Genomic DNA, 26,918 nt, shown 5'->3' on the forward strand with positions numbered 1-26,918 from the left:
AGCAGAAGCTACTTTTTCATCATTATTAATAAGACGTGCAACAAAGGCCCTTCATAACGTATGTTTAGGGCAACTGTGTCAGCCGCAAGGGTCATAAATAGGCTATCGAATTTTTGGTCAGGTCATAATGCATCAGTCAATTCCAGCAGTACCCACCCCCCCCCCGGGCAACCGCGGGGCATTTGCTCACGTTGTAAGTCCCGGGGGTGTGGCATCCGCAATTTTATCGCTGCCCGGGGGCTGGGCATTTGCGTACCCCGGGGCGACCCCCGGGCATTCGACACACGTGTTTTCGTTTGTTGAACAATAGCTTGTTCGTCAGGGACTAAAGAAACTTACAGATGTTTTTAAAGGTATGTTTTCTCAATTTTAGATATTTCTTCATTACTTGTAAGCATATGAATACAAGCGACAAGGTGAACTATATTTTGTTTATCACAAAACAATCACTGACGTGAACACGACTATTTCGCATTTCGCATTCAAAACTAGCCTAGCATTTTTAAATTCATGAAAGGGGAGTTAAAATACGTAAGGTTTGCGAATTCAAATGATGCAATCTTCAAGACAGATCCTGCGAACTTAAAATGCAATGCATCTTCATTTAAAATGTCTTGATTCTTCACAGAAAAAGTAGCCTGCGAATGCCGTCCGCCGCAATCCCAGCTATCCTCTAGCAAACTGCTTAAAACAAATATAAAGAAATAAATATAATCAGAATCAACTAACACGTACTGTTGTCTTTGAAGTCTAGCCGTTGCATTAAAATACTGAACAGTTGACCGTTTTATTTACTGATTAATTAAAAAACTGCGGAGGTGTTGGAAGGCGACAATCCCGGGGGCGGGGCATTTGCCCTCTTTCTTCGTCCCCACCCCGGGGCATTTAGACAGCTTATGTGTCCCCACCCCGGGGAATTTGCCCATTTTTTAAAAAAAAATGCTAATGCCCGGGGGTTAGCCCGGCGGGGATGGGCACTGCTGGAATTGACTGATGCATAAATAGGGTAGCAAAAAACGCAGATTTTGGTCATAAAGAGGGTAAGGGTTTTGGGAAGTAGGCCGCAGACCCCACTCAACTTTTCTGGAAGTACCCCCCCTCCCCCGGACCAATTACCAGGGGTCGAGGGCAAATCCCCTATCCCGCGCGCGCCGATCACTAGATTTGGCAAGATTTTCTCATTTCAATATTGATGAAAAAGCCACCCATTAATTTTTTGGACTAGTGCAATCTTTTCAGCATGACCGATCGACGACAATCATTGCATCTTTTCAATTTTTATCTACCTTTCCTGAGAAAATATAAGGAGTTGCTAACACATGAGGGCGGAGGAAGCAGACATGGACCTAAAATTCACTTTTCCTTTCCAGTTATCAGCCGTTCGTTTTTCATAGAAAACACAATGGAAGAAAATCAAAAGATGGGACCAAGAAACCTTCCAAAAAGTCCATATCGAAGCGCGTGCAGATGTTGAGAGGCCGATTTCTCACTTTGTGTTTATAGGACTACTACCCTTCCCGTTACAACTTGTGTGACATTTTGACGAGGCTGGTGCAGCGTTCGTTGTATAAACGGTCCGATAAACGGATCCCGAAGTTTATTTTATGCGCTGTGCAAGATACTAAAAGACAAGCATCAAGCATAAAACAGAAGTAAAGCCCATCATTCATGGCAAAACATAGTTCCATTCAAGCGTGTCGCGTTCATTCAGGTTCATTTCCCAGCGATGCAACCGGCAAGTGTTCGTTGTTGTTGTTCCTCAAATTCGGGCATATAGCCCTCAAGCTCCCAGTAGTCTTGGCAGTAGTACAGGATTCAGTTGCCATTAAACGGTAAATGAAAACTTACGATTTTCTTCTTCTCCTAGTGCTACTTCTGCGGCAGAATTTATTGAAGGGTCAGGGAGACGGCTACGGTTAATTTCTGCATACCGGCGCCATTATTTACTTTTGGAGTCTCGCAAGTCTTGAGAATTGATCAACTTTAACGCAACCTTCACCTCAAAACTGGATCTAGAGTGTACACAAGTGTTAAAGGAAGCTATTTGCCACTACTCAGAAGGTCAACAAACGAACCTGAACGGAAGAAGGTGTATTTTCACCGGATGCTAGGATTATGCAAATGAGCTTTGACACGAGCGATAGCTCTGTAAATACACTGACTGTGGCAGATTTTAATCTGTTCTCGCGTGCAATCCAAGGAGATACCCGCCGGTTTGAACTTATAGAACGGTTTATTAAGGTATGAAATTTACTGTGGTGTGCTTTTTAGGCGTCATTTAGACCCAACTTTTGAGATTTTCCCCGTCAAATTTGGCTAAATTTTAGTAGGTGATCAAAGGCCTCGGAGTAGGGTGTCTTCCAGCCTCGCTGGTAAGCTTAGAATTTTTCGAAAAGTTTCCATATTTCGTCAGTCGTAGTAATGAATGTACCTTAAAATTCGTATGGAAACGAAATTCCGTGAGCTGCATTTTAGGCGACGTAGCACGCTTCACAAAATCGGTGAATTTTACCTTTCTGACCACGGTCGCCAACCTTAGTTCGGCCTATATTCAATTTTGGCTCGTAGCAAAGCAAAAATAAGGAATTGGAAAATAAGAAATTGCTTTTTTATATATATGTGTCAAACCCTTTTCACTGACAAAAAATGACGGAAAATTATTTTTGGTCCCGAAGTCGAGTGGACCGCTTTTAGCGGGACTGCCACTTAAATGCCTGCACCCGCTTGCCCTCAGACCAACACGCAGAAGTCCATTGTTCACTTTTCGTGATATTTTAGGTAAAATCGGGATTTTTCAGCCAGGCCTCAAAAAGCACTCGAAGAATAACCCGAGCTGATTTTAAAACATATTTTACAACAACATAAAAGTGTTCCAGAGGCGAAGTTTCAAGGAATTTGGAATTATGGCACATGTCGAAAAATATCTCTGAATTTTATTCGTAAATTAGGAATTCGACCTAGAAACTGAAAGGGATTTTTTTAAAATTGTGTGTTTATTCTCAAATGGCGCTCAAGTCAAGTTCTAACCTGTTTTGGATAGCTGAATACAAATTAAGTTTAGATTACTAATTACTAAGTATCGAATAAGTAAATAAATATTTTTAAGCCTTTGCCATCGGCCATTTTGGTTACCGTCGAAGCGAAAATAGTTTTCCTCGGTTTTCTCGAATTTAAAGCGCTTCGAGCTGCAAAGAACTCTATCACGTTTCATATCCACCTAAGGACAATTTGTGGACGAAAAGAGAGAAAAATTGATTTTTCGAGTTCTGCCGTGCTATGTTTGCTAATTAGAAAAATTTACTCGTAAGAGGCTGAATTTATATCTGCAAGGGGAGGATTGTGAAAATACGATTAAAAAAAGGTACATACGGTCCCTAGTTCTATAATCAAATTTTCGAGGAAAATTGAGCGCGATATCTCAGTTCTAAAGAATTACGCTAATGAGCTATTGTTAACTACTTAATAACCGACAGTGAGGTCGTTACGGGAAAATCTCAAACTGAGGCCTTGCCGTATTGACCTCGCTATCGCTCGGTCAATACGGTAGGCCGAGGTTTGAGATTTTCCCTTAACGACCAAACGGTCGAGGTTGTTAAGTTGTTTATTATATGGCTCATGAATTAAAGAAAAGAAAAAATTATTCGAGCGGAAGTCGTCAATTTACATCCGGCAATGCGCGCGTTTACCGATTTATTCATCGTCTCAAACCCAGGGCAAAACTACACAGTCAGAGAACTTCATCAGTGTATGACGTCTTCCGTTGAAAGTACACATTTCTTTACGGGAAAAATGATTGTCCCAGCCTCAAAAAGGTATTTTAGTATCGTGGTGCCACAACTTGATGGGGGAGTTTTTCCGACTTTTGTGGCGAAACGTCAATGCAAATGGAAAAGAGAGAAAGTGCTTTAAAATAGTCCAAACCAACGGTCTTTCGGTGAAACAAAATACTAATGCTTCAGAATGCACTGCTTAAAATAACTCGATCTTCGCATTCGCTTTCGACTACATATCTTCGCCTTCTTAATTCTGGGATTTATGGATTAACTTTTCAAGATTTGTGAACGTCTAAAACTTCCTGCAGTTATCAGAAACACTGCTACCGACAGAAACCGCCGGATTGTTGACATCTGATGATCCTGGAAGCTGATTTACACTTGCTTGTGTTAAAGACAGGGAATTTATTTGATGAGAACTATGACGGAGTTCAATATTTCGGTAATTGTTGTGACTAAGATCGAAAGCGAATGCGAATATCGAGTTATTTTAAGACTCGGCAAACTTTGATTGTTTTTCATTAGTGCCCGCCAAGGTTACCGGCTGCTAAGTTAAAAACAGCTTCTATATAAATTTTATTAAGGAAAAATCCCTAAACTTCTAGCTACTCGGAATTAAATTTACATCTCTTACTATTTTTAATCGGCTTTCATCGTTTTAATGCGCTTGAATTTTCCGAGCCGGGCTCTTCCTAATCTGCATAATCCGTAATCGGCCCGTGGGCATTACGGCTGCATAATGACCGCTCATATTTCGCCATACTTAGCCAATCACAGCGCGCGTTATATCGGCCACAAGCCAAAGCCATATAATAATGTCTCTTATTGTTAGGTAAAAACACGGTAATGTCTGTCTCAACGTACTAAAGATTGTCACCTTCACGGATATGGTTGTATAATAATGCAATTGAATATGAGTGGTCATGCAAATTGTGCTATTGAAAGTCTTTTGTTGAAAAAGGATTGTCCAAAAGTGTAAATGATTGGCCGTCGATAAAACCAGGAACATGGAACATTCCGGAACATTCCGGAACATCCCGGAACATCGAATAATGATCATAATTACGCGAAAAATATGTAAAATAAAATTTTAAAAAATCAAATTCAACAGAAATAAACAGGTATCAACTCGGAAAGTAGAAACAAAACAAAAACATGAAAAAAGGAAAAAAGAAAAAAAAAATGAAAGTGACTGCAATGAGTGAAGGCTAACAATTAAGAAGAGTAATCAATTTTTTCCAGTCATTCACCGTCAGTTTAATCACATGACTGTCCTGTATTCCCAGATTTCGTTCTTCACAGAAAGGTGGTGGCGTTCGAACTCCTTAATCAGACCTAAAAGTATGGATACACGAGTGTGATTTCTTTATTCAATTAATGACGTCAATACAAAGATATGCGTATACACGACTTCTCATGAAAAAATAGTTTCTCCATTAGATAGAAATAGAAACTCTTCGGCATCAAGTTTCTTGTTTAAACTAGTTCGGACTGCTGACCTCTGATGACAGTGTAAACAAATACAAACACAAAATTTAAAAACATTTGGCGACACGCACGCTGTCTTGCGGGGTAGCTGGTCGAAACTTAATTGTCTCTAGAAATATTTGTTACAAGTGTTGGCGATCTGAAATTGAATTCTAAGTGTCGCCAACGGTTCAAATGCATCTCCTGGAAAATGTTTGTCCAGTACAAGTTAATACTTAATTAATTAAAAATACTTTTACCGCAGGCTATAATCTATTCATCGCTAGTTCAACTTTACGTGCAGATCGTTGTCTGACATTCGATCAAACTTGGTTTTCTATCGAGCCATTCGAACACCACCAAAGTAAACAAGACACGCGAAAACCACGCGTGAACGCGCTGCTCTATAAATCTTTGATTACCATTAGTTTATTAATAATAACTTGCTTGTTACTCGGGCTTCCGGAAAGGCCGACTCTGCACTTAGTGGGTCATAGTGCCAGGCGTTCCTAGCGGAGCGGCGCGAAAACTGGGGATGATAAATAGCAACATGAAGATGGAATAGGGACAAAACTATGAATACTGACTTAACAAGCATCTGTATGATGCACAGACAAACACCTCAGATGTTGAAGAAATCAGGGATCAAAAAAGGAGACGCAATGAATTACCTGGCATTCATCGTCAGAATCGTCCATGTTTGTGTTGAAAACCGGAGTGCTGAAAAGAGCCGTGACGCAATTGGCGGGAAAGAAGAGGAGCCTGCAGTCATTGTGGTCAGTTGAATGAATACCCAACGCTCCTTAACCCTCTACTACCGATTCCCCTATCCCCAATAATATCTTCTCATATTTCAAGTTGATACCAGTTTATTTTTGTTTATTTTAGTTTTAAAAATTTAATTTTACATCTTTTTCGCATAATTATGATAATTATTCGATGTTCCGGGATGTTCCGGAATGTTTCGGGATGTTCCGGAATGTTCCATGTTCCTGGTTTTATCGACAGCCTAAATGATTGCCGTTTCGTGAGAACGAATTTTATTTCGACAAAAATGAAAATACATTTACAGCCAATGAATGTCAAAGGAAGATATCGTTTATCTTTTGATGATTTTGAATGTTAAGACCGAGTTTACCAGAGGACCAGGCAGGGGTGATACATGCCATCTCTCCTTTTTGGATGAAACTTTGCCAGATTGAAGGTACTTCGCAACAACTCCAAAAGACAAAGTGGGCCGGCTTTGGGATTTTTCCCTTAGGAGTTAGACCACCCCCCCCCCCCCCCCCGCTCCCCAATTCCCTGGTTTTTTGCCCAAAATCCCAAAAATGTTACTAAAATAAGCATCAAATTTAGACACCACTCCTGCTTACAGAGTGCATTGAATTTTATTGATGTTGTACAGAAATATAGATTGGACCTATCTTAGTTCACACCAGGAGTTGCAAGTCATTTGAAGTGACAGGTGCCAATCAAGGATTGTCATTTCCTACCCATGTTACGCAACATTTAGTTGTAAGGCAAATTAGCTCAAATTCTGACTCAAATATTGCTTAAATCCAACTTTCTAAATCAAAACTAACTTTACCACAGTTTAGAGTCACCCTTGGCCTAATGAAATGAAGAATAAAATGTTTGGCATCTGTTATTTTTTGGTAACAAAAACTGTTTAAACAACGTGACAAGAGACTGGTTTTAACAAAGAGACAAGCCGCGAAATCTAAAAATATTAGATATTATAGAATCAGTTTATCAAAGTTATTTCTATGTTGATATCATTAGCAAAGTCTTTGAATATTATTTAGGGCAGTGGAAACTCAATGAATGCAAAACTCTTTGCAATATCCCTTAACCCTCGGACATACAAGGGGCGGGGGGAGGGTGAATGCCATCCCCCAGTAAGGTTTTTTCAAAATTTCGAAAAGACGATTTACTCTAAGGGGCTGAAACTTTCAGTGGCTGTTCATTCATCCTTCGCGGATATTTTGGTATGTCAATTGTGTGTGTCCATCACTTTTGACGTTTCCATGGCAACCGCTAGTTTCATGTGAGTTTGGCCACAAATTAACTTTTTTTGACATAATTCTGTATTTTTTTTCCAGTTTTCTTCATCAAATTCCAGAAATTCACCGATTTGTACATTTCATAAGTATTCTGACTTGATTTTGTACTAATTTCTGTTATTTCTTGACTTTTTAAGAGAAAAGTAAAATCCAAGATGGCGGATCCAAGGTGGCGGGTCAAATGACGTGATTTGACATCATATGATGTCACAACCAATGATTATGGTATCGTTTTAAAGACCAAGTTCAGGGCTATCTAATCAATGTAAATTTGTTTCGCTGTGCCTTAACAGAACGAAAACCCAAGGGGATTCCATTCCCTTCCCCCTCGTACCACGGTGGGGGTATGAGTTAGCTTCTACGTCCGCGGGTTAAATAACAGTGCAAAACACCTAAATTCTATTCGTACAATCTAAATATGGGCATGAACGGCCGTGGTGTTTAAATTCTAAAACATTGACTAGTTAGATGAGAGTTTTTCTCGGCCTATCTTGCCTTTTAGATTACTCTTGATACCCTGCTCAATCATTACAGGTCATTAATACTTGATCTTGCAATTGATTATTGTCAACTCTTGCTTTACATTCGGCATACAAACTCATCAATCCTGAGAAGTATTCTTTGCTGAAAATATTATTTGCCCCCATTCCGAGTTCAAAAAACCCTTGCGATATTGATTTTGCTGCATCAGGCATGCAAGTAAATCTTGGTAAACATGTATATAATACTTGAACTGTAAGAATGAGCTTCAGCTAGCGTTTTTCTTCTGAAAGTTCCTATACTTAATTAACCGCAGATAAATTTTATACCTCAAAGATGTTAGCACAAAATGTTGTAAATAATCGCATATCTGCGAGTAAGAAGATGTGTGAAAAAAAAATTGCAATTATGAGAAAAAATTGAGCCTTGAGAAGATCTAGTAGCTGAAATTATCTGAAAAACCTAGGGTCCAAGCGAGCACATATGAGAACATACACGACACCAGTGCCTTAGGTTTAGCAAGGTTTGGCCCTGGTTGAACTTTCTGAATTTTTCTAGGCACTCAAGAAGCTTGAGTGGCTCTCGGCTATCGTTTTCGTTTCTGCTCAGTAACCTCCTGTGTACATCCGTAGCTCCATAGCGCTATGAAATAAGTAATTTGTTTTTTCTGGTCACAAGACTGTGTTACATATTCTACATGGTGGATGGTAAAGAAACTGGGAAGTAGTACTGGTTTTCTACTGCAAGCCTGGTCAAGATCTCTTGTGCTTAATCTTGAGAAGGACTTAGATCAACCTGGTGTATGGTGAGTTGGCCACTTCTGTACATCACAGACAACCTGTAGAAGTACTGGGCTATTTGGTCTGCAACAAGCTACTCTTCTTTGCTGGACATTTTCCTGCCACTGCTGTCTTGCAGAGTCTCATCTTACTGCACTCATCCACTACATTTTCGTCCTGTCTCCTCACCTTCCAGGAATGTTGTTTTCACTTTCTCAGAAAAGCGGGTTCCTCAGACCCATCCCTTTGAGATTTCTCATGTTGATCATGATCACTAAAGGACGTTTGGGATTTCAACCCATTTTATTTTGACGCTGTCTATGCATGCCGTTTGTTTCTCTAACCTCAATAGGTGTTTACCCGCTGATCCATGTGTTTCTGCAGACTGCAAAATACTGGTATGTTTTTGTGAATCCCTCCTCAGGGTAGGAGGAATACACTCTCGTAGCTTTGACAACTTGGGACTCTTCAATAGATTGCGAGGTCCTAGACCATAGTTAATTGAGGGGAATGGTTATGAGGCCCGACAAACATCAAAGGAGCAAACAAAGATGCCAAGATTTGTGTTGGAAGGTCCACGACCATGCACAGTCTTTTTTGTGCTCATACACTATGCATGAATTACGTAACCAAAACGTTTCTATTGGTTAGTTCCTCGGTCAGTAGTATACAACAATTGTGTTTTGTGCAAGTTCAAGGTCAAAAAAGAGAACAAAAACATACAGCAAAGAACTTTGTTGAGTTTTATAATAATCCCCTTCTGTTAACTATGCCTAGACTGAGGTTGTCGGAGCTGACACTTGTCAAACTTCTGGATCTAAAATTAGCAGTCTCTCTTGGGTACAGTACATTTAAGGGAGAGGATGAGATGAGAACAAAGGTGGCATCCGGTACGTATTGTCACGCTTTTCATTCAAGAAAAGTTACAATTGAGCAAAACATCCAAGCCATTCTTAACATTGGAGTGTACACATCTATAGATAGAGATTAAAATCCCTTGCGCAGTGGTCTAAGCTATATCAAATGACTAGATCATGTGTCATTCATTTCCAATTAAACAGATTTATGTAAAGCAAGTATAAATGCACTGACTTACAATTAAAGGGTTCTCTGACTTTTCTGGACATATTTACAACAATGAACATGTTTGCTTTACAGGTAATTATAAAAGAATACTTAATAAATAATAATAACAACAAAATATTAATGAAAAATAATAATAACAATAAATATGCATAAAATAATAAATAATAATAATAAATAATAATACCAACAAACTATTTATTATCACTTGGTGATGTTATTTACTGCTGACCAAGGTCTTTGGTTCTTGTTCCCATGCTTTCGAAGTTATATCCAATGTTTATTTTTATATCAATTACGATTTACTTGCCAACTGATGCAGCAAGGTAAAAAAACTCAAAGATGTTTTTTAACTCCATTCGCATGAAATGGATATTCATTGGGTGAGCTCAAGAGCTAATATATGAGGGCAAACAATAATTTCAGCGAATAATACTTCTCAGGATTAATAAGTTTGTATGCCGACTGCAAAGTAATAGTTGACAATAATCAATTGCGACATCAAGGATAATCTAAAAAGTAAGATATGTCCAGAAAAACTCTCATCTAACTAGTCAATGTGTTAGAATTTTAATATCATGGCCATTCATTCCCATATTTAGATTTTACGAATAGAATTTAGGTGTTTTGCACTGTTTTTTTTAACACGCAGACGTACAAGCTAACTCGTAACCCCACCGTGGTACAAGGGGGAAGTGGATGGAACCCTTTTGGGCTTTCTCTCTGTTTAGGGCCAGCGAAATAAACTTACATTGATTAGATAGCCCTGAGCTTGGTCCACAAAATGATACCATATGTGTTGGTTGCCAAATGACGTCATTTGACCGCCATCTTAGATCCGCCATTTTGGATTTTACTTTTTTCTTAAAAAGTAAAAAAAAAAAAAACCGAAATTGATACAAAATCAAGCCGGAATGCTTATTACATGTACAAACTGGTGAATTTCTGGAATTTGATGAAGAAAACTGGAAAAAAAAAAAAAAAAAAAAAACTACAGAATTATGTCAAAACGTACGTCCGAGGGTTAAGGGATATTGCAAAGAGTTTTGTATTCATTGAGCTTCTACTGCCCTAAATAATATTCAAAGACTTTGTTAATGACGTTAACATAGAAATAACGTTGACAAACTGATTCTATAATGTCTAATATTTTTAGATTTCGCCCTTGTCTCTTTGTTAAAACTAGTCTCTTGTCATGTTGTTTGAACAGCTTTTGTTACCAAAAAATAACAGATGCCAAACATTTTATTCCTAATTTCATCAGGCCAAGGATGACTCTAAACTGTGGTAAAGTTAGTTTTGATTTAGAAAGTTGGATTTAAGCAATATTTGAGTCAGAATTTGAGCTAATTTGCCTTATAGCTAAATGTTGCGTGACATGGGTAGGAAATAACAATCCTTGTTTGGCACCTGTCACTTCAAATGACTTGCAACTCCTGGAGTGAACTAAGATAGGTCCAATCTATATTTGTGTACAACATCAATAAAGTTCAATGCATTCTGTAAGCACGAGTGGTGTCTAAATTTGATGCTTATTTTAGTGACATTTTTGGGATTTTGGGCAACAAACCAGGGAAGTGGGGGGGGGGGGGGGTCTAACTCCTAAGAGAAAAGTCCCAAAGCCGGCCCTCTTTCTGTTTTAGAGTTGTTGGGTAGTACCTTCAATCTGGCAAAGTTTCATCCAAAAAGGAGAGATGGCATGTATCACCCCTGCCTGGTCCTCTGGTAAACTCGGTCTTAATACCTATGCAAATGTTATTCTTGAACGTTCCTTACGCGCAAATGAATGTCATATTGGTGTTAATGAGAACATATTAACCATGAAACAAATTTGAACACAAATAAATGGATATTTTCTGTAAATGAACAACAAAAGGTGTACTTTGTTCATCCTGACACCGCCCTATAAGCTCATTGTCTAGATTTGCAGTACCTGGTACAGCCTGACCTAGCGAGTTATCATTTGAGCACCATGCCTTGACATCTGCCTTTACATAAATTACATTTTGTCTGCCATTATGTCTGGTTTTATATCAAGGCATGCGTTCAAAACAAGGCCCAACACCGCGCGGGCTCTGCTTGCATTTCCGGTTACGTACTTTCTGATAAGGAACAGATTTAAAATGTAAACAAACGACTGTGTTGGATAAATCTGGCCACGGTTGTGGCAGGTTTAATGAAATCAAAGCTATCAGAACAACAACATCTCTGTTCAAAGGAATTACGCTAATGAACTATTGTTTTCCTTAACGTTAGTTGAAAACACGGTAATGTTTGTCTCAACGTACTAAAGATAGTCACCTTCACGGATACGGTTGTATAATAATGCAATTGATTATGAGTTCTCACGCAAATTCTGTTATTGAAAGGCTTTTGTTGAAAAAGGATTGTCCAGAGGTGTAAATGATTGTCGTTTCGTGACAACGAATTTTATTCCACAAAAATGAAAATACATTTACAGCCAATTAATGTGAAGGGAAAGTATTGTTTATCTTTTGATGATTTTGAATGTTAATACATATGTAAATGTTATTCTTGAACGTTCCTTACGCGCAAATGAAGGTCATATTGCTGGTTTTCAGTGTCACGCAATTCAAAATAGATCAAAATCAAAATCAAAACCGGTCAATAGATTAAGTCCAGAATCTGGGAAATGAAAGAAGGTAAATATGCAAAGACTCTCGCCAAAATTCTGGTCACAGCAATTTTTCTTATGCGAGATACGCGGAGAAATTTTTTACCCAAATTTATAGAGATTTGTATGGAGACGCGATGCTGGTGCCCATCCGTATGGGCACCAACATGGCGGCCGGAAACCAACAGAAACCTCTGACACTGAGTTTTGCTACAAAAGCGTGAATTGATCCCTCGAGGAACTCTAAAACACTAAAATAATACTTTCTCTAAGACATAAACTGTTCAGATAGCCAAGTTCCCCGAAATAAGTCACTTTTTTAACCATCTTGACAGCTCTCTAGGCCGTCATATAAATGCCGCGTCACGCAAAAGCTTAGAAATTCATGCGTAGTGTATCACAAAACCAAGAACCCATTCGGAGCGAAAATTTGTGTGAATATTAGTTTTTAGCTGCTCTTATACATCATTCAAGTAAAATCTCAGGAAGATCAATAGTTTTGTCGTTAGAATTTTAGTGACGTCATGTGAAAACCAGCTATTGGTGTTTATGATAATATATTGACCATAATATAAAAAATTTGGACACAAATGAATGGATATTTTCAGTAAATGAACAGAAAAAGGTGAATTACTCATATGCCATGATGGCTAAGCCAATAAAACTCTTGAGTTGCATGTTTCTATATCATGAGACTTCGGATATTACACAGCTGATCGATCTAGGGTAATGTTTCGGCCAAATTTGACTTTTTTCAAGATACTAGATCATAGTCTCTTAGTTTTCTTGAATACTGTTGTTTTCATAGATCGCTCGCACCAAAACAACAAAATCGTTTCGTTTGTGTATGAAGAACGTTAACAAACGCAGGAATTTCAGATCTAGCGTAGGTGGGAAGAAATCATCCTTCTGTCCAAATTTCAACTTAGTAGTGCCTGTCCAATAAATTCAACAGTGTTACGGTCCGGTACGGCCCGCAGTAGAACTATAATATCAGTAAAAAGTGTGTGTAAAATAAACTTGCCAATAAACGCTTATAGGTAGTTTTAACTCACCATAAAAGTGACCGTCGGTGTGACCCTTGTCCTGTTAATGACCTTCAGCGCGTAGTAGCGTGTGTTACCACCTTGTTCAACAGCGTATTGGATGCACTTCTTTCCGGCTTTGGTATCCTCAATCGTAAATCCTTTGAAATACAAAATACACTATTAGGGAACATTTCTTCAAACAATTTCAATTACAGATCCTACTAGACAACATTCAATCTCATTCGATTAAACAATACAGGCAAGACAATCTTTATTTATTTTAACGCGGTAAAAAAACTACAAATATTTTCAATTCCTAATATCTAATGTAATAAAAATAATAATAATAATAATAAAAAAGCTGATTTCCACGAATGCCGTGCCTATACACCTCATTTGAGTAGACGTTTAAACTGCCTCAGAGACTCTGCTTCCCTTAAGTCACAAATAAGATGATAAGTAAGTAAGTAAGTAAGTAAGTAAGTAAGTAACCTTTATTTAAACACGACAAGCAATTAAGCTTGCCGCTTGTGGGGTTGTGTGTAAATAAACAATAAAGAATAATTACAAAATACGAATTGAAAAATTTACAATTTAAGATCTAGTCCAGACGTCACTCTAGCTAAAGCCATTTTTATAGTAGAGTGTGCGCGTTTGCGCGCGGTTTCTCGCCTCTCGAGAAACCGCATATAAATTTGGGACTTTAGGGCAATAACACTAGTGAAGTTTTTACTGAGACTTACTAGTTGTTAAGGTCTTTGTGAATTGTCCATTGCATTTTGCCTCGGTTCTATTTCCATCAAAGTGAATCTGTAAAAGATTACCGGGGCAGTCGTCGCTTTTTTTTCTTAAAAGTGACTGGAGGCTCCCGAGAATTGTTGTTTCCACTGCAGGGACCAGTAAACACACAACAGTAGCCTACATAGGGATGAAGAAATGATACAGTTAGATCCCACTAATTCGAGCTCGCTTATTTCGAATTCCCGCAATTTCGAACTATTTTTCGTTTCCCCCGAGAGTTCGAAATAGCGGGAATAAACTGTATCTTCAATTATAACGTGGTCATTGAGTAATGAATAAATTGGAAGACTGCGCCGTTGTTGAAGTTTCACAAGAAATAAAGATCTTTGATGTCCTCATCATAAATTTTTTTTGTCTGGCAGTCCTTTAAAATACGTTCTTAAACGCCCAAACACTCTGTCTGTAACTACCCTTCGGCTGAAACCGTTTCAAAGTGGCATTTCCTTCAAGCAGCAAACATTGGGCCGGGTGTTTTTAAAGCTCTGAAACAAGGTAACATGCCCTACAATAGATAATAAAGGGTACGTTTAACGAAAAAGAGAGAAACCTAACGAGGGTAAAACAAAAAAGATTAGACCTTTTAAAGTTAAACTTTCAGAATCATAAAATCTAAGATTGCAATAACCTTAATAGTAATATTCCTTACTAGAAAAGTACATGTGAAATCCATTTATCCGCTCTCTGTCCAGTTATTTCTTTCAGATGAATAACTATAAAATGTTTCAGAGCTAGAGCTTTCTTTTATACATGGCTCATTTAATTTTATTTGCGCTATATAATTCATAAAAAATGAAAGGAATGTGTTCGATAGCGGACCTGATTCTAAAAAGTATTGCATACTGATATCAAGTATTTTTGTTTTAGCTATGGTCAGTTGAGATCAGGTTGATAAAGAAACTATGACCTTGGGTGGACTTAGTTGTATGAGAAGAACGTCATATAACCGGTATTTCAAGGGGGGCAGTTAAGTTTCCATGCAAATTCTAAGAACAAACAAACTTCTGCTGAGGTAGATCGTATTAAGAAACAATATAAGATCGATTAATCGATTCAATTAGCTAAACACCCAACAATTTGCATGGGAAAAAGTGAGATCTAAAGGGCCTTAAAATGTTTAATTGGGCTGACTTTTTTCAGGTCAGCCCCCGCCATCCGCTTCTACCACGGGGCGTTTGATAAGTACTGTATCGCTCAGGGAAGTCGGAACATCTTATTTACATTTCCTTGACACTGACTTTTTTGCTACTTTATCGTTCCGTTTATTGCCTATTCACCAGATTTGTTAGAGATAGCTGGATCTCGACCATCAAAAGGAATTAACCGTTTACACTTTCGATACCAAGGGAAAATATCAATTGAGATCAAAAGAATATCTCTTGTTGAGATTTATTAATTAAGATTGAAGTATTCAATTGAAAGAAGAACAACTTAACTCGCAATGGACCTATATTACTTTATATCTTGGTTCAAGAGGTCATTCGCTCGAATATTGATCATGAAAACATTGACATGTTGTCTTGAAATGTTACCTCAACAGCAATCTACGACTGAACAACGCTATTGACAGTATTGATAACCAACGACTGAGATTCTTAGGACAAGAGGGGTGACTGTTTCGCAATTGTGACACATCGGACACTTTATTTGCCGAAAACAGATACCTTGATTGTGTTTTGTTTCCCTTGGACATGTTTTGTTGTTCATGAACATTCAAATTCAACATTCTATTCCCCGTGCTTTAATTTTAAAAGTATTGAGCACCTATTTAAGCTTGAAATAGCGACTTTTTAAAAACTGTGGTGAAATTACAGAAGGTCTGAATGGGGGGGGGGGGGGGAGGGGAAGGGGCGGATGGGTCCTTGTGTCGGCTGTCGGTTGAAATTTCATTACTTTGTCGGTTGTCGGTTAAAATGTTCGACCTTTGTCGGTTGTCGGTAAATCTCAGTTAATTTTTTTGTCGCTAGTCGGTACTTTTTTCCTCGTTTTGTCAGTAGTCACTAATAGTTTTCGCCCTTTGTCGCTAGTCGGTAACCTCATTCAGACACTCAATTGAATACAGCTCGTTACATGCAAAAGGTCGCATCGGACGGGATTAGTAGAGTCCCTATGAAGTATGTTGCTTTAGCATGCAAAAGCATTCACTACAATGATCTGTTTACACTTTAAGGTACAAAGATTGACCAATTCCATCCCCCCGCCTTCCCCGGTCGACGTTGAACCCTTCTTAGACAAGGACTTGTTGTCTAATCACTCTGTAGTGAACGAAAACACAATAATTTCTAACTCACTCATATAGGAGGGGGCATCTCGTTTATTGATCAGACATAAATTGCCCCATTTCGAAGATAAAGCGCAATTTAGAGAGAATTATAGACCTAGCGAACGAGAAACTGAAAGAAGGGAATTGATGTTGTCTTTAACATAGCTGTCCTTTGCACGATCCGATTTCCAACGACCATGTCGTTTAAACAAACGATCGCTGATGCCAGCATTCGCAACGGCAGAGGCACCACCTGATCTTAAACTATAAGATAAGATAAGATAAGATAAGATAAGATAAGATAAGATAAGATAAGATAAGATAAGATAAGATAGGATAGGATAGGATAGGATAGGATAGGATAGGATAGGATAGGATAGGATAGGATAGGATAGGATAGGATAGGATAGGATAGGATAGGATAGGATAGGATAGGATAGGATAGGATAGGATAGGATAGGATAGGATAGGATAGGATAGGATAGGATAGGATAGGATAGGATAGGATAGGATAGGATAGGATAGGATAGGATAGGATAGGATAGGATAGGATAGGATAGGATAGGATAGGATAGGATAGGATAGGATAGGATAGGATAGGATAGGATAGGATAGGATAGGATAGGATAGGATAGGATAGGATAGGATAGGATAGGATAGGATAGGATAGGATAGGATAGGATAGGATAGGATAGGATAGGATAGGATAGGATAGGATAGGATAGGATAGGATAGGATAGGATAGGATAGGATAGGATAGGATAGGATAGGATAGGATAGGATAGGATAGGATAGGATAGGATAGGATAGGATAGGATAGGATAGGATAGGATAGGATAGGATAGGATAGGATAGGATAGGATAGGATAGGATAGGATAGGATAGGATAGGATAGGATAGGATAGGATAGGATAGGATAGGATAGGATAGGATAGGATAGGATAGGATAGGATAGGATAGGATAGGATAGGATAGGATAGGATAGGATAGGATAGGATAGGATAGGATAGGATAGGATAGGATAGGATAGGATAGGATAGGATAGGATAGGATAGGATAGGATAGGATAGGATAGGATAGGATAGGATAGGATAGGATAGGATAGGATAGGATAGGATAGGATAGGATAGGATAGGATAGGATAGGATAGGATAGGATAGGATAGGATAGGATAGGATAGGATAGGATAGGATAGGATAGGATAGGATAGGATAGGATAGGATAGGATAGGATAGGATAGGATAGGATAGGATAGGATAGGATAGGATAGGATAGGATAGGATAGGATAGGATAGGATAGGATAGGATAGGATAGGATAGGATAGGATAGGATAGGATAGGATAGGATAGGATAGGATAGGATAGGATAGGATAGGATAGGATAGGATAGGATAGGATAGGATAGGATAGGATAGGATAGGATAGGATAGGATAGGATAGGATAGGATAGGATAGGATAGGATAGGATAGGATAGGATAGGATAGGATAGGATAGGATAGGATAGGATAGGATAGGATAGGATAGGATAGGATAGGATAGGATAGGATAGGATAGGATAGGATAGGATAGGATAGGATAGGATAGGATAGGATAGGATAGGATAGGATAGGATAGGATAGGATAGGATAGGATAGGATAGGATAGGATAGGATAGGATAGGATAGGATAGGATAGGATAGGATAGGATAGGATAGGATAGGATAGGATAGGATAGGATAGGATAGGATAGGATAGGATAGGATAGGATAGGATAGGATAGGATAGGATAGGATAGGATAGGATAGGATAGGATAGGATAGGATAGGATAGGATAGGATAGGATAGGATAGGATAGGATAGGATAGGATAGGATAGGATAGGATAGGATAGGATAGGATAGGATAGGATAGGATAGGATAGGATAGGATAGGATAGGATAGGATAGGATAGGATAGGATAGGATAGGATAGGATAGGATAGGATAGGATAGGATAGGATAAGATAAGATAAGATAAGATAGGGTAGGGTAGGGTAGGGTAGGGTAGGGTAAGATAAGAACTTTATTAACGTGTCGAAGTCGCTGGCAAACCATAACTAGACTTAGGAAAACCTAGTTCAACTAAGGAATTAAGCAAAAGCTCCCTAGCCCTGGTATAGGATATAGGTCGCGAACCTAAAGAATAACTAAGAGTGGACTTATGAAAAATACAAAATACAAAATCGCTAGAATTGCAATTCAAAGCAGCGAGATGAAAATAACGAGAAAGTATCGTATAGGGACAAGTGACAGTACCTGCCCGAGCCAAAAGAACTGAGGAACCATCCCTGTACACGTCAGTCTTACTGCTATCAATAATAATCTTAACGTAATCCAAATTGTGAAGTATATATGAAATAATTCATATTTGAACTGCGGTTGTAGATGAAAGTGAAGAATGATCATCGCAGTAAATTTTCCAATTTAAGCAATTGGACAGAAGCCTGAGAAAAATCAAGGCTTCAACTGCGATGGTCATTCTGCACTTTCATCTACAACCGCAGTTCATATATGAATTATTTCATATAAACTTCACATCATTTCACTCCTCACGGGAAGATATGAACTCAATTAATTGACCTCGCTCCCAATGTATGGCTTCATAGCTCAGTTGGTAGAGCATCGCACCGGTATCGCGGAGGTCACGGGTTCGAATGCCGTTGAAGCCCTGATTTTTTTCAAGCTTCTTTCCAATTGCTTGAATTAAAATTTACTGCGATCATCATTCTTCACTGCAATCCAAATTATAGAAATTTACAGTGACATCACAACAGCGCAACTTAGCTAGCTCATCAAAGCGTAAAAATGCACAATAAGCAGTAATAAATAAAGCTGTAATTCGGAGACTAGCCAGGTTAGCAGATGGCGAGGCATACCTTGAACATATTGAAGAAATCATCTCACGAGTAACTGGCTCCTTTCTAACCACTGGTTTAGCAGAAATCCGGACACCTTCCTCGAGAATGTTCTTTACCAGAGGATCTGGACATGGATCAGGAAAACCATAGAGCTTGTTAGCCCACGAAATACCACAAGAAGCATGATGAAGTACGGAGGAACTTGTATCACTTTCGATAAGATGCTCTAGGTAAAGAGCGACGTCTAGCGGCCTTGTAGGCAAAGCAGTGATCTCGGGAAACCAAGATGCCCAGACTCTGAATTTCTGAAAGGACCTAGAATACTGATCAATGGTGCATGGAGCCTTAGATTGCAATGTACGAGTCGGAAGCGAACAGGCAAGTCTTCGGAGTTCAGGATTCTGTAGGGTGGAACTAGTCCGCGCAAAAACAATATCACCTTGTGCAGAAAAAAAAAATAGAACACGAATTTTAAATAATGAAAAATTAAACAGAAAAATAATCTCAGGTATAGGCAGATAGTCCAGTGGGGAATACAGCAAGCAACAAATCTCAACACGGACTGCTACTAGTGACCGTGAAAAAAGCCCAGTGGCGACCAGAAATAAAGCAAGTGCGCAAATGCCCAGCGGCAAAAGAAATAAACCCACAAAGCCAAGTGGCAAACACTTTAATTCCGAGAGCTCATGACGCAAAAAATACAAACTAATGGCTTAACTTTAACCACAGGCGGCCAGAGCTCTCAATGTTATCCTTTTTTTTTTTCTTTTTGTGCGAACGTTCAGGTTAACGTGACATATGGCGTGTACTATTACATAACGACCGAATTTGACCACGCGGAACATGACTCCCGCCTTGCAGCATATGGAGGTGTCATGTTTCGCGTGGTCAAATTCGGTCGTTATGTAATAGTACATGCCATATGTCACGTTAGCCTGAACGTTCGCATAAAACGGGAAAAAAAAAGGATAACATTGAGAGCTTGGGCCGCCTGTGATTTAACTGGCTCCATTAACACGTAAGAAAAGGACAGGAGAACTAAAATTATCAGAACCAAAAATACAATTCTTATTAGCACCATGCACAAAACTCGCTTCCCTTCAGCGACATAAAGGAAGTCAAGAATATAACTACGGATAGAACGGTCTTTATTAATAATGCACGGCCAAAAAATGGCAGATAGTCTTTTGTTGAAAAAGGTTTGTCCAAAAGTGTAAAGGATTGTCGTTTCGTGACAACGAATTTTATTTCCACAAAAATGAAAATACATTTACAGCCAATGAATGTCAAAGGAAGGTATTGTTTATCTTTTGATGATTTTGAATGTTAATGCGTATGCAAAAGTTATTCTTGAACGTTCCTTAACCGCAAATGAAGGTCATATTGGTGTTAATGAGAGTATATTGACCATAATGAAAAAAAATTGGGCTCAAATGAATGGATATTTTCTGTGAATGAACAACAAAAGGTGTATTAACTTCTTAGCATACTTACGTAGCCTGCATACCAACGAATCTACATATCAGCACAAAACTATCTTACAATAACAACGTGAAAAATTATATTATTCGTCCAGGATGCTTGAGAGCTCATCGTTGGCGGGAATTGAGGAAAATCGAAGTTCGGAAGATATTTGGCAAATGTGCCAACACTTTCAACAAGAATTATATGCATTGCATTAATGTCCTTCATTGCGTGTCACCAGGAGCCGTAATCGGGGACGGAGACCGTAAGTCTTGGGATCTGCGCGCACCTATGATATGGGGCAATTTTTCTATGTTTAGAACAAATTGCGCCATCCTGACGTCATATATCCGCGCGGATCCACGCACATGTCGGGGGCTCCCGCGTGGATGTTGTCACGTTGCGTGATCAAATGGTGAGAGCTGAGAGATTCTCTTGTGTATTTTTCACAGCGATGGCAGGGAATAAGGCAGGGACTAAGAGCCAGGGCGCTTATATGTAGTTTTATGCTCTGAGCTAATAGAGAAGGTGGGTTTTTCAGGGTCGAAAACAAGACTTCAATCTCGCGCTGGGAATGAATAATAAGATCTGCTCGCGCTAGTTGTAAGCTTATGCGCATGCTTTTGCGTTTGTTCTGACTTAAGAATATAGCAAGAAACTGACTCTCTACTATGGTATCGAGTTAATTTGTGAGTTTCTCAGACAATGCTTAATCATAACCAAAACCTGCTTTGATGGTTTCTTGTTGTTTCTACTTGTTTGGCGAGTTTGCAAAAGCTTTTGAAAGGAAAGTCTGACGCGTACAAGTAGTCATTTGCATAGTGGAGCTCGTGCACTTTCAAGTCCGAGTCGGTGTTTTCAATAGACCATTTTACAGTTGTCTGCTCAGTGACCTGGCCTTTGTATCGTAGCGAGGCTAGAGTTGACCTTGTTTTGATACAGACCTCACTGCTTTTGTTGTGTAAAACAAGTTGTTCTGATGCTAACTAGGTGCATTTACATGACAAAAGCAGTGAGGTCTGTATCAAAACAAGGTCAACTCTAGCCTCGCTGTCATAAAATGGCCAGGTCACTGAGCAGACAACTGTAAAATGGTCTATTGTCAACAAAACTTGACAAAGATTTGTTTCGTTATCTCTTGTGCTGAGATGCTGCAACAAATTTCACGAACGCAAAAAGGCTACTAACATCATGTGTGTTTCTTCAACAGAGTGAAATTTTACACTGCGAAAATGAAAACAAACCAGGAGTTTTGATAACTCGATCAACAAAATCGAAATCGCTATTTCAAGTTGATTAAAGAAAGCGTCATCGTAACTTTGCTGATTATTTCTGCTTTATTCACATATTTTCAGCTTAGCTTTTAACATGTTCTCAAACATTTATCAATCCTAAACACGTTTAAAAACTATAGAGTTATTATTTGAGTTCGATGTACGTTTTCACACGAAAGTGCGACGGAAGTACAATTTGTCATGTTTACTGACTGTACAAAACACACTTCGGTGGGCGCTCTCATTTCATCGACAACAGATAATTTACTAGATTTTTACACAAATAAAACTGAGCAGTATCTACGGACGTAAAGTTATTGGGCCTTGATGAAACATCAAGCGTTGCTTACAATTCAGGCGAAACTCAAACTAGCAATTATTTTGTTTTACTTTTCGGTCGCGATAGACTGGCAAACTCCTCTGAAGTCTTGAAACTCTGCTATATTTAAATATATCCAGCTAGTTTTTTGCTGTGTCATGGAGAAGCTGTTAATCTTCAACATATGTTAAGTTTAAAGTGGAGTAATGTGCAGCTCATGTAAAAGAAGCATCGGAGCACAACTTGGTCAGAGATATATATAAGCTTAAAGCGGAACATACCTAAATTCGACATTGTCTTACTTCACTCAAACTGGAGCAGCTTACGACGAAAAGACTTAAGCAAAATTCAAACTGACGTAAACGCGTTGAGTTGTGGGCCAAAAACATGATAAATTTCGGGAATTTCGGACGCCATTTCCCCCGCGCGACATCCGCAAAAATTCTCGCAGCATGTACGCCAGTGTGCCGCAGGCGATGGCGCAATTTGTGCTAAAAATAGAAAAATTGTTCCATATCATGGGAACAGCTCCAATACTAGAAATGGCGCGCGCTTACGGTCTCCGTCCCCGATTATGGCTCCTGGTGTCACGCATTTAAACGTGGTCACACTCCCTCAAGCATATTGATCGTCATGGCGTACCAAATTATCTACGTACGTAAATATGATTCGGTAAATTAATTAATGCGAAAGTGTGGCCAACGAAGTGTCAAGTTTGCAAGTTGTTATCATAGTTTTGCTCTTAATCATCCGTGAGCAGGAGTTGTTCCTAATCCTATTAATGCTGGGGGGGTTACACTGGCGTTAATTAACAGGAAATTGTTATCGCCAGGAGCCATAATCGGGGACGGAGACCGTAAGCGCGCGCTATTGTATTATTGGGGCTGTCTCTATGATGTGGGACAATTTTTCTATTTTTAGAACAAATTGTACCATCATGTGCGACACATGCGTGTACAATGCTACGAGGATTTTTGCGGATGTAGGGCGGGGAAATGGCGTCCGAAATTCCCGAAATGTTTGATGCTTTTGGCCCACAAATCAATACGTTCATGTCTGTTGGAATTTTGCTTCAGTATTTTCGTCGTAAGCTGCTCCAGTTTGAGTGAAGTAAGACAGTGTCGAATTTAGTTGTATATCCCGCTTTATGTCACTGACTAAGTTGTGTTCCGCTGCTTCTTTTACAAGAGCTCCACATTACTCCACTCTAAGTTTCGCATATGTTGAAGATTAACAGCTTTTCCATAGCACAGCAAAAAAAGAAAGCAATTGGATATATTTGGATATAGCACTGTTTCAGGACTTCAAAATTTCCCTCCTCTTGCCACACGTTTGCGAGGATTTCGCCAGAGTCTATCGCGACCGAAAAGTAAACGAAAAAATAATTGCAAGTTTGAGTTTCACCTGAATTGTAGGCAACGTTTGATGTTTTATCAATGCCCAATAAGTGACAATAACGTTTATGTCCGTTGGTGCTGCTCAGTTTTGTTTGTGTAAAAATTCAATAAATTGTCTGTTGTCGATGAATAAGAGCGCCCGCCGATGCGTGTTTTGTACAGTCAGTAAAACATGACAAATTGGACTTCAGCACTTTCGTGTGAAAACGTACATCGAACTCATATAATATCTCTAGTTTTTAAATATGTTTAAGGTTGATAAATGTTTGAGAACATATTAAAAGCTTAGCTGAAAATATGTGAATACAGCAGAAATAATCAGTAAAGTTACGATGACGCTTTCTTTAATCAACTCGAATAACGATTTCGATTTCGTTGATTGAGTTATCAAAACTCCTTGTCTATTTTATTTTCGCAGTGTAAAATTTCACTATGTTAAAGAAATACGCATGATGTTAGTAGCCTTTTGGCGTTGGTGAAAATTGTTGCAGCATCTCAGTACAAAAGACAACGAAAGAAATCTTTGTCAAGATTTGTTGACAATTGAAAACACCGACTCGGATTTGAAAGTGCACCACATGCAGCCCAAGCTCTTTCTCTGCACCACACAAGCAACACATTATGACATCGAATTATAAGGGTTTTTTGGATTTTCTACAAGATATCCATGGAGGTAGTTAAAAGTGAAAATTCTTAATGAAAATGGTTTCCCTTTTTCATACATGTTTTTTGCTCCTGGTGTGGTTATTTTACCGATTGAACTTGATTTAAGCGACTTTTTGTAATTCCGGTTTTCCTTTCATAAAGAGAGGACAAGGCTAAACACCTTAGTCGGGACAGCCTGGCGAACGAAGTCAAAAATCCCATGCTAAAATGTACCCACGGCCACAAATCCACCGCAGAATTCAAGGGCAAAGGTTGATCTTATATTTCAATTCTCTAGCGACACAATCGCTGCCCTGCGAGCGACGCCAGGCGGCTCTTCGTGTCTCCAGTGAAACGATAAAACGATGGAAGAGCTCCGCGTCCGTTTGATCCGCGACACAAAGACCGTCGAAATCGGCTTGGTAACCTCGTCATGTTGGCAAACCAAGACTCGTAGGGGTACTAGACCGCAATTTGTCAACCAAACTTCTTGTAACACCCGGGCTCCTCTCAGGTCGAATTTACAATGCAAAATAAAAATCGTACAGAATGCTCTCGCAAAATGGCTTCAAAAGCAAAGAAACGTAAGATCAACGGCGAAAGCTCCGCAGAAACTGAGGAGGTACAATCATTTTTTAAGTGGAAGTCATGGTAAGTTTTCACGTTTATGCACCTTTGAGTTACGTGGTCCTCGCCTCACCAATTTAACTTCATCTCCCCATAATTCGTTAAGAATTCTCCCGAGCAAAACAGAGCCGCTCAATTTGCCGGCGGCATTTCCTTTCTCTTCGTATGCTCTGGACAAAATTTTCCTGGCTTCCATTAGTTTCCTCACAATATTCGTTGTTCCACAATACCCTAAGAGAAACAAATTTAGTTTATCAGTTCGGGAATATTTTGTACAAACAAATCAAAGGTGCATAAACGTGAAAACTTACCATGACTTACAAATGTACATGGTACATTTTAGCGTGGGATTTTTGACTTCGTTCGGCAGGCTGTCCCGACTAAGGTGTTTCGCCTTGTCCTCTCTTTATGAAGGGAAAACCGGAATTCAAAAAAGTCGCTTAAATCAAGTTCAATCGGTAAAACCACACCAGGAGCAAACAACACACATATGGAAAAAGGTAACCTAGTTTTATTGAGAATTTTCACTTTAAACTATCTCCATGGATATCTTGTAGAAAATCCCATATAAACCCTTATAATTCGATGCCATATTGTGTTGCTTGTGTGGTTCAGATAGAGAGCTTGGGCTGCCCGTGAGTGTACGAGCTACACTATGCAAATGAGCTACTTATGTACGCGTCAGACTTTCCTTTCAAAAACTTTTGCAAACTCGCCAAACAAACAGAACAATAAGAAACTATCAAAAACAGGGTTTGGTTATGATTAAGCATTGTTTGGGAAACTCACAAATTAACTCGATACCAGAGTAAAGAGTTTCTTGCATAACTTTTCTTTACAGAACAAACGCAAAATCTTACTCGTACAACTAGCGCGAGCAGATATTATTCATTCGTATAGGTAATCGCATGGGGCCGAGTATAATTAAGGATTAATATCACGTGTGTTTTCAGCTACTTCTGAAAACACGCGTGATATTAATTCTTAATTTTACGAGGACCAATGGCGATTACTTGTTAATGAAATAGAGGGGAAAATTACTGAATTTCTGAATGCGCTCTTGAGTAATCAGTCATAGGGAGCCATTTAATGTTGACAAAGCATCAATCACCACAAACGCACAAATGAGCTGAATGAAATCTTATATTTGCACAAAGATACCAGAACATTGACAACCAGGTCTGCTAACAAGCTTTCAACTTTGAAAATATAAAGTTAGTGCTTTTTTAAACAAAGTTAAAACGTTCAAGACGCTTTCAGATCACTCCGAATCTGATTCTTCGATGAAGATACGCTAGTATCCTCGACTTATGTCACTTGTGCTCTTCTGAACGGCATCATTCCCGGCGAAGTTCAAGGTGACGCTGCAGTGACTGAAATTGTAAACATGGCCGGGAGCACACCAAGATGCAGTGGAATTTGCAGGATAAAGTTGACTTAAAGCGTCTCTTGAAGGAACAGAACCAGTGTTGTCAATGGCTCGTGAAATGATCTGCTACTCTCGTTCGTCTGCTGAGTCGTAATCATCAAGCCCGTTGGCAGATGCGTGGCCTGTGATATTCTTTATTTCACACTTCGCGATACCAGAACTTTTCACCTTTTTTACCACGGTTTTTCGTGCACTATGGTTGGTCTAATTTCTTCTCGGGACACAGATCCTTCAGCGGCGAGTTCTTTCTCATGTTTTTCATGGTTGTGTTTATGGTGTTCTTTCCCATTGGGGTTTTGTTGTACCAAACGCTTGAAACCGGCTTGTCGATGACAGTGAGATAAAACGGACCGCTTTTCTTCATTTCGCTTGGTTTCTTCCCCAGATATCGTTTGAAGAACGTGACGGGACACCTTTTCTCATTCCCTGTGGCAAACATTTTGGGGGTGACCAGTCTGCTTTTCACGCTAAGTCCTCCCTGTCTCGTCTTAGTTGGACCTTCGGCAAAAGTTTCCTTCG

General features: G+C 39.1%; 2 protein-coding genes across 2 annotated transcripts in view; both read right to left on the reverse strand.

Annotated features, from left to right (window-relative positions):
* The window catches only part of LOC145499565 (uncharacterized), a 27,783-nt gene extending 13,004 nt beyond the window's left edge, over window positions 1-14,779 (reverse strand). The window contains exons 1-3 of the mRNA XM_081479087.1: window positions 14,756-14,779; window positions 14,052-14,226; window positions 13,336-13,466 (exon numbers count right to left, since the gene is read on the reverse strand). Coding sequence (XP_081335213.1) covers window positions 13,336-13,466; window positions 14,052-14,226; window positions 14,756-14,779 — 330 coding nt within the window. The remainder of the gene's footprint in view (window positions 1-13,335; window positions 13,467-14,051; window positions 14,227-14,755) is intronic.
* A 1,697-nt stretch (window positions 14,780-16,476) lies between these two features.
* On the reverse strand, window positions 16,477-25,166 carry LOC145501762 (uncharacterized). The gene is made up of 3 exons (XM_081481157.1): window positions 25,028-25,166; window positions 19,263-19,683; window positions 16,477-16,633 (listed from the first exon to the last, which is right to left on the reverse strand). The coding sequence occupies exons 1-3, from the start codon at window positions 25,164-25,166 to the stop codon at window positions 16,477-16,479; spliced, it is 717 nt and encodes a 238-aa protein (XP_081337283.1).
* Window positions 25,167-26,918: the final 1,752 nt, after the last annotated feature.

Source organism: Orbicella franksi, chromosome 10 (genome assembly GCF_964199315.1).
Source record: "Orbicella franksi chromosome 10, jaOrbFran1.1, whole genome shotgun sequence".
NCBI lineage: Eukaryota > Metazoa > Cnidaria > Anthozoa > Scleractinia > Merulinidae > Orbicella > Orbicella franksi.